The 13,190-nt window shown below is 38.3% G+C and overlaps 1 protein-coding gene across 1 annotated transcript in view; it reads left to right on the forward strand.

Annotated features, from left to right (window-relative positions):
* Positions 1-10,322: 10,322 nt before the first annotated feature.
* The window catches only part of ARMC3 (armadillo repeat containing 3), a 55,130-nt gene continuing 52,262 nt past the window's right edge, over positions 10,323-13,190 (forward strand). Inside the window, exons 1-2 of the mRNA XM_087815869.1 lie at positions 10,323-10,370; positions 10,624-10,799. Coding sequence (XP_087671995.1) covers positions 10,337-10,370; positions 10,624-10,799 — 210 coding nt within the window. The 5' untranslated portion in view covers positions 10,323-10,336. The remainder of the gene's footprint in view (positions 10,371-10,623; positions 10,800-13,190) is intronic.

Consider the following 13,190-nt stretch of genomic DNA (forward strand, 5'->3'; position numbering starts at 1 on the left):
ATTTTGAAAATGAAATGTATTTTAATAAACACTGCCTTTATAATTACTCAAAGTGTGTGTATACATTTTTATGGGACTCCCAATATTTTCTAGTTTAATGTCTAGGTCCCTATGACTTTTTTCCTGCTTGCTTTGTTCTTAATTTCTATTATTCATTTTATTTTGTATTCTCATCTTCCAATATATGAGGACTGTATAATTTGTGAAGCCTTCAAAATTGATTGCAGAATTTTTCTGAGCAGATTTACAAAATGATTTCATAAGTTTCTGAAGGAGTCTGTGGCCCCAACATATTAAGAATTATTGTTACATTTGGGTACTAACTGAGATAGCCCTCTTAGATCTGCCAAATCATAGTCTGTAAGCTGGCTGGCTAGGCTGTGACCAGTGTTAGGGACAGTGCAGTCTGCAACTGCCAAGCTTATCAGTGGAAAGAGCTTTGCTCCTTTCAAGGTCTCCACTGAGTGCTTGACACTCAGGTATGCTGAATGAACTTCTAAGAGCTTTCCTTTGATTCTATGAATTGGATGAAAAATAAACAAACAAACCATTTTGGGGATTAGCTGAACTGATTTTCTGTTTGAACTATCTGTGTACATAGATAAAACATATGGCATCCTCATCTGCTTGTGAAGTTCCTTTTTTGTTAAGAGAGCCAACCCATTAACAGCTATTGCTTCACTTTTCATACATGCCCACGGAAACTTGGAACAAAATATGAGCAACTGGTCATTTGATTCATTAGCTTCATCCTCTTGACTCTCAGAAGTCCCACCCTGCTGAACTTTACCTCTTCCCAGCAGAACTGGGGACAGATTGAGCTGCGTGGCTTTAGAACACAGGGGTCATTTTTTCCTTGCATGACTGACTGGAGCAGAACCCTCCTTTCACATGGCCAAATATTGGTCTGGTTGGACCTGATAAACTCTGCTGGCCTCACCCTGAAAACTCCCTGAGATTCCATCCCCACCCCCAGCACAAAAGTGTGTGAGCACCCAGCAGGTGGCAGATAGACTTTGTATACCTGGGGACATTTGCTGAGTAGCCTCAGACCCAGCACTGGCACCAAGTTTGAACCTGTATCAGTCTGATGCACACCACTTGCCCCTTCCTGGTGACTCACTGTGAACCTACCTCATGCAACTCGTGTACTACCAGAGGCTCTTTCAGTGACTGAGCCTATCAGTCAGCCAGCAGGCAGAGACAGTTGTAGGGGTGACTTAGGACTTTTGCTGACCTGCCCCTGGGCCCGGTGCTTGAAGAAGCTAGCCTTGGTGCATGGCTTGGCCCTTCCAGTGTGCACACAGGCCCAGCAGAGGCAGCCATAAATTGTGGACCGCTTGTAGCTCCAAACAGGTTGCCCAGGACCAATCACAGGCAATATCTGACATTGGTCTGCACCAGAGTCCTGCCCAAGAGAGCCAAAACCAGCACACCCAGTGGCCAGCTTCATACAACATCAGAGCAGGGTCCAATAAGCTTCACCACCAGCAAATCCAAAGGGAGATCTTAGCAGGCACACAACCCTGCTGAAGTGAATTCTGCTTCATGTGGTCAACACCTGCACAGCTGCTAACACTCTGTGGTCAAGTTCAAGCCTCACAGTCAGCCAGCCTGAGGGCCAAAGCCATGCACGAATGGGCCAAATAGCAATCAAGACTCAATTACAGCAGGAGGGCCCACATAATCCACACAAGGGACATTCCTGGAGCACCCAGCTCAGGTGATCAAGGAGACTGCACCACTGGACCCCACAGGAAACCTGCTACATAAGGCCACCCCACAAAGACTGGGTATCATAGCAGATCTGTCTAATACAAAGAAACAAACACAAAGAGGCAGCCAAAATGAGGAGATGAAGAAATAGATCCCAAATGAAAGAACAAGAGAGATCTCCAGAAAAAGAGCTAGATTAAATGGAGGTAAGCAACTTATCAGATACAGAGTTTAAAGTAATGGTTATTAGGATGCTCAACAGCATGAAAAAGGGCATAGAGATCATAAAAAAGGACCAGTCAGAAATGAAGAATACAATACCTGAACTGAAGAATATACTATAAGAGCCCTGGTCAGTGTGGCACAGTTGGTTGGAGCGTCATCCCATACACAGAAGGGTGGCAGTTTCAATTCCCTGTCAGGGCATGTACTCAGGTTGCAGGTTGGAACCCCAGTCAGGAGGCAGCAAATCGATGTTTCTCTCTCACACTGATGTATCTCTCTTTCTTTCCCTTCCTCTCTAAAATCAATAAAAAACATCCTTGGGTGAGGATTTTTTTTGAAAATGAGGATAGGCCCGGCCGGGCATGGCTCAGCGGTTGAGCGTCGACCTAGGATCCAGGCGATGGGGGTTTGATTCCCAGTCAGGGCACATGCCCGGGTTGCGGGCTCAATCAATGACTCATCATTGATGTTTCTATCTCTCTCTTCCTCTCCTTTCCTCTCTCTGAAATCAATAAAGATATATTTTTAAAAAAAAACTTAATAAAAATGATGATAGTTTAAGGGACCTTTGGGACAACATGAAGCATAACAACATCTGCATCATAGTGGTACCAGAAGGAGAAGAGAGAGAAAGCAAGGAATTGAGAATCTGTTTAAAAAATAATGACCCAAAACTTCCCTAACTTGGTGAAGGAAAAATACACACAAGTCCAGGAAGCACAGAAAGTCCCAAACAAGATGAACCTAAAGAGCCCTACACCAAGACACATTATAATTAAAATGACAAAGGTTAAAGACAAAGGGAGAATCTTAAAAACTGCAAGAGAAAGACAGTTCTTATAAGGGAGCTCCCATAAAACTGTCAACTGATTTCTCAACAGAAACCAAAAGGGATTGGCAAGACCTATTCAAAGTTATGGGAAGCAAAAACCTACAACGAAGACTACTTTACCCAGCAAAACTATCATTTAAAATTGAGGGAGAAATACAGAGCTTCCCAGACAAGAAAAAGCTATAGAAGCTCATTGCCACAAAAACCAGTATTACAAGAAATGTTGAAGTGCCTGCTTTAAGAAGTAGAAGAAGAAAAGGAAGAAAGAGGAACATAGTTAAAAAATAAAACACAATAAATATGTACCTATCAAGAATCATTTTGAGCATAAATGGCTTAAATGTTCCAATCAAAAGACATGGGGTAGCTGAATGGATAAGAAAGCAAGACCCATATATATACTGTCTACAAGAGATCCACCTCAGAATGAAAGCTATACACATCCTAAAAGTAAATGGATGGAAAAAGATATTTCATGCAAATGGAAATTTTAAAAAGCCAGGGTAGCAATACTTATATCTGACAAAATAGAGACAAAGTAGGATACTACACAATGATAAAGAGAGCAATCCAACAAGAGGATATAACCCTTGTAAACATTTATGCACCCAACACAGGAACATCTAAATATGTAAAGCAAATCTTGATGGACAAATGGAGAGATTGACAGTAATACAGCCGAAGTAGGGGATTTTAACACCCCATTGATAGGGTGTTAACACCAACAGGTAGATCTTCCAGACAGAAAATCAACAAGGAAACGGTGGTCTTAAATGACACACAAGATCAGATGGATTTAATTGACATCTTCAGAGTATTTCACTCCAAAGCAGCAGAATATACATTCTTTTCAAGGGCACATGAAACATTTTTCTAGGATAGGACACAAAATAGGTCTCAATTAATTTAAGAAGATTGAAATCATGTCAAGCATCTTTTCTGATCAAAATGGTATGAAACTAGAAATCAATCACAAGAATAAAACTGAAAAATACACCAGGACATGGAGGCTAAATAACATGTTACTAAACAATGAATGGGTCAACAGTGAGATCAAGGAAGAAATTAAAAGATACTTTGAAACAAATGAAAATGAGAACACAACAACCCAAAATCTATAGGACACAGCAAAAGCAGTCCTAAGAGGGAAATTCACAGCAGTAAAGGCCTGTTTCAAGAAATAAGAAAAATCTCAAATAAACAATTGAGCCTTTCATCTAAAGTAACTAGAAAAAAAAAAAAAAGAACAACAAACAAAGCCCAAAGTGAGTAGAAGGAAGGAAATAAAGATCACAGCAGAAATAAACAAAATAGAGCCTCAAAAAAACAAACAAAAAACCACACAAAAGATCAGTGGAACCAAGAGCTGGTTCTTCAAAAAGATAAATGATATTGGCAAACTTTTAACAAGACCCATCAAGAAAAAAAGAGAGAGAATCCAAATAAATAAAATCAGAAATGAAAGAAAAGCAGTAACAACTGACACCAAAGAAATAAAAAGGATTGTAAGAAAATATTGCAAACAACCATATGCCAACAAATTGAGCAATCTGAAAGAAGTACATAAATTCCTGGAGTTATACAGTCTCTCAAAACTGAATCAGGAAGAATCATAGAATCTGAATAAACAATTTCAACTAGTGAAATTAAAGCAGTAATAAAAAAAACTTGCAACAACCAAAAGTCCTGAACTGGATAGCTTCACAAGTAAATTTTACCAAACATTCAAAGAAGAACCAACACCCATCCTTCTCAAACTATTCCAAAAAATTAAGGATGAGGGGAGACTCCCAAGCTTATTTTACAAGGCCAGCATTATCCTAATTCCAAAACCAGATAAAGACACTACAAAGAAAGAAAATTTTAGGCCAGTATCCCTGATGAACACAGATGTTAAAATCCTCAACAAAATATTAGCAGACTGAATTTAGCAATACATTTAAAAGATCATACACCATAACCAAGTGTGATTTATCCCAGGGATGCAAGGCTGGTACAATATTCACAAATCAATAAATGTGGTACATCACATAAACAAATTGAAGGATAAAAAACACATGGTCATATCAACAGATGCAGAAAAGCATTTGATATAATCCAGCACCCATTTAGGATAAAAACTCAGCAAAGTGGGAATAGAAGGAACATACTTCAACATAATAAAGATCAAATATAACAAACCCACAGCCAACATCATACAGTAAAACCTCAATATAGTGGACTAATTTGGGTGAGGGGGTGTCCATAAAAGCTGAAAGTCCATTACATAATAAAAAGTAGGTTTTCCAAATATGTTAAAAAATCGACAAATTAGTTAGTTTACCTGTTTTTACCTATGTAGACACATTTTTGTAATTAAAATATGTATGAAAAGTTTAATTTTACAGAAAAGTTTTGTTTATGTATTATAGTAAGTTTAAATTTATACTGTCTAGTAAATTCGTGCATTCACCAGTCACCGTGAGTAAACAAATGCACATGGCTAGGGTGTGGCTTAGTGCAAGTGAGAATATCAGCCAGCACACATTAAAACTGCTGCAAGCCGGCCAGCGTGGCTGAGCGGTTGAGCATCAACCTATGATCCAGGAGATCGTGGTTCTATTCCCAGTCATGGCACATGCCTGGGCTGTGGGCTCAATCCCCAGGGCAGGGTTTGCAGGAGGCAGCTGATCAATGACTCTCTCATCATTGATGTTTCTATCCCTCTCCCTCTCCCTTCCTCTCTCTGAAATCAATAAAGACATTAAAAAAAAAACAACACAAAAAACACCGAAGAAACCAAAAAACTGCTGCAGAAAGTCACACCACTCAAAAACAGAAACAAATACCACATGATGCAGTGTGATCATGTGCTAATCATTTGTTCAACATTGCGAGCGGTGACTCTTGGATTCAAATATGTAGACTATGGTTGTAGATATGTAATATTTATTTATGTTGACAAAATTACCACAGTGTTTTTTCCAACATATGGCCTATTTGCTAAAATTTGTTAAAAATAATAGTGAATTAATAACAAAAAAAAAATAACTTGTTAATTTAATTATAAGCAAATCTTGGTTAAAAGCATTTAAAAATTAACATAGTATTAATTTTCAAATATGACATATGGACTGGAAATTTTGTCTGTTAAATTCAAAGTCTGTTAAATTGAGGTCCGAAAAATCAAGGGTTTACTTTACTCAATGGGCAAAAACTACAAGTGTTTCCCTAAATATTGGAAACAAGACAGGGATGTCCACTTTCACCACTCTTATTCAACATAGTACTGGAAGTCCTAGCCACAGCACTCAGACAAGAAGAAATAAAAGCCATCCAAATTGGAAAGGAAGGAGTAAAACCATCATTATTTGCAGATGACATGATACTGTATTTAGAAAACCCTAAAGATTCCACCAAGAAACTACTCGAACTGATAAATGAATTCAGCAAAATAGCAGGATACAAAATAAATATCCAGAAATCAGTTGCATTTTTATACACTAATAATGAACTATCAGAAAGGGAAACCAAGAAAACATTCCCATTCACAATTGCTTCTAAAGGAATACAATACCTAAGAATAAATTTAATCAAGGATGTAAATGAGTTGTACTCAGAAAATTATAAGACACTGAAGAAAGAAATGAAGAAAATACAAATAAGTGGAAGTATATACTGTGTTCATGGATTAAAATGTCCATACTACCCAGACCTGGCCAGTTTGGCTCAGTGGTTAGAGTGCTGACCTGCAGACCAAAGGGTCTCAGGTTCGATTCCTGGTCAAGGGCATGTACCTCAGTTGCAGGTTTGATCCCCATCCCCGATCAGGGCTCATGTGGGAGGCAACCAAGCGATGTCTGTCTGTCTCTCCCTCCCCCTCTCCATCTTCCACTCTCTCTAAAAAATCAATGGGGAAAAAATATCCTCAGGTGAAGATTAAAAAAAAATGTCCATACTACCCAAAGCAATCTATAGATTCAACACAATTCCTATCAAGACACCAATGGTGTATGTCACAGGAGTAGAAAGAATATTCCAAAAATTTATATGGAACCATGAACGACTCCAAATAGCCACAGCAATCTTGAGAAAGAATAAAGTTGGAGGAATCACACTACCTGATATCAAACTATACTATAAGGCCATACTAATCAAAACAGCATGGTACTGATATAAAAACAGACACATAGAGCAATGGAACAGAATTAGAGAGCCCAGAAATAAACCCATGCCTTTATAGTCAATTAATATTTGACAAAGGAGGCAAAAACATACAATGGGGTAGTGATAATCTATTCAATAAATGGTTTGGGAAAATTGGACAGATATATGCAAAAATGAATCTAGACGACCTTCTTACACCATACACAAAAATAAACTTAAAATGGATTAAAAACTTAAATGTTAGACTCTAAACCATAAAAATCCTAGAAGAAAACATAGCCAGTACAATTTCTGACGTTTCCAATAACAATATGTTTTTCTGATATATCTCCTCAGGCAAGGGAAACAGAAGAAAAAATTAACCAATGGGACTAAATTAAACTAAAAGGCTTCTGCACAGCAAAGGAAACCATCAACAAAGTGAAAAGACTACTTACTGAATTTGAGAATATATTCACTGATATAACTTATTAAAACTCAACACCAAAAAACCAAACAATATAATTGAAAAATGGGCAAAGGACCTGGATAGATACTTCTCCAAAGACAACATACAGATGGTCAATAGACATATGCAAAGATGCTCAATGTCACTAATCATCAGAGAAATGCAAGTTAAAACCAGAATAAGATATCACCTTACACCTGTCACAATGGCTACCATCAATAAATCAACAAACAACAAGTGTTGGCAAGGATGTGGGGAAAAGGGAACCCTGTATACTCTTGGTGAGAATGCAGATTGGTATAGCCACTGTGGAAAACAGTATGGAGTTTCCTCAAAAAAATTAAAAACGAACTACCTTATGACCCAGTGACCCCACTTCTGAGAATTTATGTGAAGAAACCTGAAACACTGATTCGAAAGTATACATGCTATCCCTATATTCATATCAGTGTTATTTACAATAGCCAAGATTTGGAAGCAGCCCAAGTGTCCATTAGTGGATGAGTGGATAAAAAAACCTGTGGTACATTTACACAATGGAATACTACTCAGCCATTAAAAAGAAGGAAATCTTACCCTTTGCAACAACATGTATGGACTTGGAGAGTATTATGCTAAGTGAAATAAGCCGGTCAGAGAAAGACAAGTACTATATGATTTCACTCATATGTAAAATCTAATGAACAAAATGAACTACCAAGCAAAATAGAGACAGACTCATAGATAGAGAGCAGGCTGACAGCTGTCAGGAAAGGGGGGAGTGATTGGGGGGTCTGGTTGGGGAGGTGGAAGTATTGAGCAAAAAAAAGAAAAAGGAAAAACTAATGAACATGGACAATAGTATAGTAATTGCCAGAGGGAAGGGGGTGTGGGGGAGGAAGACGAAGGAAAGGAGGGACAAATGGTTATGGAAAAGGACTTGACTTGGGGTGGTGAACAAATAATACTGTGTACAGGTGATGTGTACACAGTACACCTGAAACCTGTATGATTTTGTTAACCATTGTCGCCCCAATGAATTCAATAAAAAGGAAAACAATTGTAAATAAGAATGCAATTAAAACAGATTGTATGAATGTACTCCAGAAAGTAAGGTGCTGGAAGTTCTGAAACAACTAAATTTGATGTTCATGTGACCAAACCACAAGTTGGAATTTCTATTCAGTTGCTGTATCTGAGAGTGTCCTCTGTTGAGAAAGAAGACGGCAGAGATCGATATTGTGTTTAAAATGATGGAAGTAGCAGCTTATCCATTATTTTTTTGCGATTTAACCTCAAGAAAAGAAAGATTCTTTGAATAATCTGCTGTCAAAAAGCAGAATAACATATTGATCAACAATGCCACCAATTTACAAAAAACTGCCAGTGAGTCTGAACTGTCCACTGAGCCATAAGGAAATGGTTTAGTGGATGGACTTATGAGATCTGCTGTTGAACAGATTTGGGCTAAATTTATATGTAGAAAGGAATTTCATGGCACAGAGAATCCTCTGACAAAACTATTAACTTGCTTGAGCAGAGTGAGGCATGGTGTCACATACAGATGCAGCAAGGTGGCCGCTCCCCGGGGCAGCAGATCCCTCCCTCAGAGAAGAGCAGAGCGTGAATCTTCTGGACCTCATGGTCAGTGTTGCAGCAGGAACTTTGAAGTATGTGGAAGGTTCTTTTGTATACTAAGTGAGGAATGTACTTGGAGATCTAAAAGCCCAGAAATATTTTTTTCTTCAAGCATGTAAAAAGAGACTTTGTGATGATCTTCAAAAAAAATCATTCCAAGCAATGCACACTGGACTCATAGGAGAAGAGAACCCCAATAGGTTCTCCCAGAGGGTGCATATCTCTACATTTCTCTGGAACACTTGGAAGAATCTATTATTTCTCAACCTGTGGCGTAATGTATTTTTTAAAATAAGTTTCCACTGTGTCCACTTTGGGACACACTTCCCAGAAACTGAAATATTCTTTTGTACTTCAAGCCTATTCACATCCATATAGCTGCTATACTTTTGCTGGCCCTCATTTGGCCGTTTGGAACAGAAACAGGTAAGTTGAAGACTAGCCACATCCCTGAATCTCACAGGAGAAGGTGTCCCAAAAAGTAAGAATATCCAGCAATTAATGAGGAAGAATTCATCCAGCAACTATCTGCTTCAGCTGCTGCAAAGTGAACTTTTCCAAACACTTGGTAATGCTAATTTTGACTGACAGACAAAGATAATTGACCAAGAAGAAAAATTGCAAAACTAAAGTAGCAGCTATGCTTTATTTCTCAGAAAAGGGGGGCTAAGGATGGCAAAAAGAACCAGGGCGTACATGTCTAGCTGTAATTAGGCTCATATAAATCATACAAAAGTGAACTTAAAAAAATCAATGTACTTACCTTGAAGCATTTTGGGCATTTTGATAATGAAATGAAATGAAATGAAATGAAATGAAATGAAATGAAATGAAATGAAATGAAATGAAATGAAATGTAAACAAGATGTATTAATCCAGAAAAGGTCAAGGATAATTCTTATGTGGATTCTGCATAAGTTTTACTAGAATCAAGATTTAAAAACACTGTCCCAACAAAACAAAAAGAGAATTACTATTATATAATAAACAGGTGTAGGGCACAATAACGCAAACTTTTGGTGTGTGTTCTAATCATATTTTGCAGTTTTATGGTTATTTTTCCAAGTGTTTTGGAAGGTAGTATAATAGCTCAGTGATCAGGGAGCTGAGGCTAGAGTGCGTCTGGGGTCAGGCTGACCTGGGCCTGAATCGTGGTCCCACCGCTTATTCACTTATTCGCAGTGTGGTTCTGAGCCTCATTTTCCTTACCTGTAAAATTAAATAATAATGGAATCTATCCCATAAAGAACTATTCAACAGGCATGGCCATTATTATTATCAATAATAAACATTAATATTTTGCTTCTTCTGTTGTAGATGATGTTAAAAAATTGTTGAGAGAGTTAGATGTCATGAATTCCGTTATTGCTCAGCTCGCTCCAGAAGGTAAATTGGCTTCCTATATGTATTTTTAAAAATAGGGCTGGTGTATTTTTCACATTTGATTACACTACTTATTGAAAATAGTTTGTGAAATGCCAAATGTGAATTGTCATTAAAAATATCTCAACAAGATGGGCTCCAGCCAAGGTAAGATTTGTGGAGCTTTGGTTTTTAAAACATGCTTTAAACTTTAAAGTTTAAAGTAATGGTTGAATAGGCATTTAGCATACTTATGTCATTTATTTTTGATATGCAGAAGAAGTAGTTATCCATGAGTTTGCTAGTCTTTGCCTAGCAAACATGTCTGCAGAGTATACCAGCAAAGTGCAAATATTTGAACACGGTGGATTAGAGCCTCTCATCAGACTGCTGAGCAGCCCAGACCCTGATGTGAAGAAGAATTCTATCGAGTGCATTTACAACTTGGTCCAGGTGAGATTCATTCCTAAAAATGTGTTTTCACCAAAGATGAGTATAGAATTTGCTTTCCCATTTTAAAAAAAAAAAAAAAAGCTTAAAAATCACCAGTTTTGATTAATCAGTACTTGTTGGTACTATTCAGTAGTGATCATTCAGAGATAAAATAAAGGAAGTTTAGTGCAGATCCCTTTCAGTTTTCACATTTTATATGTATTTGTCTCCCATGAAAGGGCATTTTAGAAATGTACTTAAAAAGAACAGACTGGTTTACAAATTAAGGTGGGATTATACTAGATAAGATGTGTTTCTTTTGAAACAGGAAATCGAATATTCATGTTGAAGTAGGTTTGACCTGGACAGTTACCTATTGATCTAACCTTGGTGATCTAAGCACCGTGAATATAATATATGCCCTAGTCAGCGTACCAAGATTTTGGGGCAGGCTTATTTTTTGGTGAAAGTCTCCTGAGTCAGTATGCTGAACAGAATTCACTGTTCACAGTTGTAAGATGTGATCTCACTGTGCTGCTCTCTTTGTAAAGGAAACTGACCACCTTCTCCCCCCAGCCTGTGTTGTCCTCTGTCCCCCACCACGGCTCCTACCTCCCAGCACAGCATTGGCCCTCTCACACCCGCAGCAGGTCAGCTCCCTGTCGCTGTGGACAGCCTTCTCTGCTGCTTTTCCTGCTCAGGTTCCCGAACAATCCCCACGCCCATTTGATCTGCTTAGATCAACTGAAAATACAAAAACACCACTGTAAGGAGCCATCAGTGAGGGTGAAAGGAAGGGATGGCAGAGCAAAGGTGAGGAAAGGTTCACTGAAAAGCAAATTGTCTAGACAAATCATACAGAAAAAGAGAGGCCAATAGGCTTAAGCCAAGGACAGCAAAAGCATACACTCCTGACCTTAGAAGTCCTTGCCGCTTGGCTGGGCACTGACTGGTTTTACCCTTACTCCTCCCTAAAAAAGACTTTTCTGGTTACCTAAGGCTTTACCTTATCCAATAGGCCAAAATAATCCCCCAAATGTGTTTGTGTTTTACATCCCAAGACCCCTTACAGCTCTATTTTCCCATATATTTTTTTAAATGTTTTTATTGATTTTAGAGAGCGAGGAGGGGAGAGGGATGGAGAGATAGAAACATCTATGAGAAACATCGATCGCTGCCTCCTGCACCCTCCCTACTGGGGACCAATCCCACAACCTGGGCATGTGCCCTGATGGGGAACAGAACCAGTGACCTCTTGATGCATGGGGTAATGCTCGACCAACTGAGTCACGCTGGCCAGACTCCCCATAATTTTTTTATCAATTAGAAATGAAAAGACTTACCTCCACTATTCTTCATAACAGAAATACTAATTAATAATTGTGTTCTTAATTTCCTAGGACTGCTGTAACAAAGTATCAAAAACTGGGTCCCTTCAAACAACAGAAATTTATTCCCTAACAGTTCTGGAGGTGGGAATTCTGAAATCAAGGTGTCGGCAGGGCCATCCTCCCTCTGTGACTCTGGATAGAATCCTTCCTTGCTTCTTCCTAGCCTCTGACGGTGGCTGTCAGTCCTTGGTGTCGCTTGGTTTGCAGCTGTAGCACTGCAATCTCTCCCTCTGTCAATTCTCTCTCTTTTAATAAAGACACCAATTTTTATAAGGACACAATTAAGTACCCACCCTACTCTACTATGGCCTTAATTATATCTGCAATGACCCTGTTTCCAAATAAGGTCACATTTTGAAGTACTGAGGGTTAGGACTTCAACCTCTATTTGCTGGGGATACAATTCAACTAAAACCAAACAGAAACCTCTAATTTTTATGTTTGAAGGAAGCTGAATATTAGCAGTTGAAGGATGGATAGAGGAAAGCTAAGCTGTAAATGGGGCCTTTTCCACCTTTAATACTATTTTACATTTACCACGTTTTGATTTAAAATGTCACAGTTTGGAAGCTTTTCATGGCATTTTGTCTTGTTTTTCCCATTGCTCACTCCAACCAACCCCTCCCTCACCAGCTCACACACACGAAATTACAGATACACAAGGCAGAGCAATTTGTCTAGAGTCTAATGACCCCTTGATATTGTAAATGTCTTAAATAAAGGTCATGTGTCTGAGCTAAACCTGATGTGAATTTGCGTGTACAGGGCCTGCAAAAAGCACTGTGTGCATAAAAGCACATCATAAAAAATCCATTTGGATGAAGATAATAAGGAATAATGCCATCATTTCATTTTATCAAATACTATTGGAGACAGGACAGAGAGTGTGAAAAGAATTTCATTATGCATAGTTTTTGTTGTAATACTGTTTATAGTAGTCGGAATTTGCTGTAAAATAAAGAAACAATAGATATTGCAAAAGTCATAGATCATGTCTATGTCCTGTTATTGATAATGTCTG

This window comes from Miniopterus natalensis, chromosome 1, assembly GCF_054644295.1.
Source record: "Miniopterus natalensis isolate mMinNat1 chromosome 1, mMinNat1.hap1, whole genome shotgun sequence".
Taxonomy (NCBI): Eukaryota; Metazoa; Chordata; class Mammalia; order Chiroptera; family Miniopteridae; genus Miniopterus; species Miniopterus natalensis.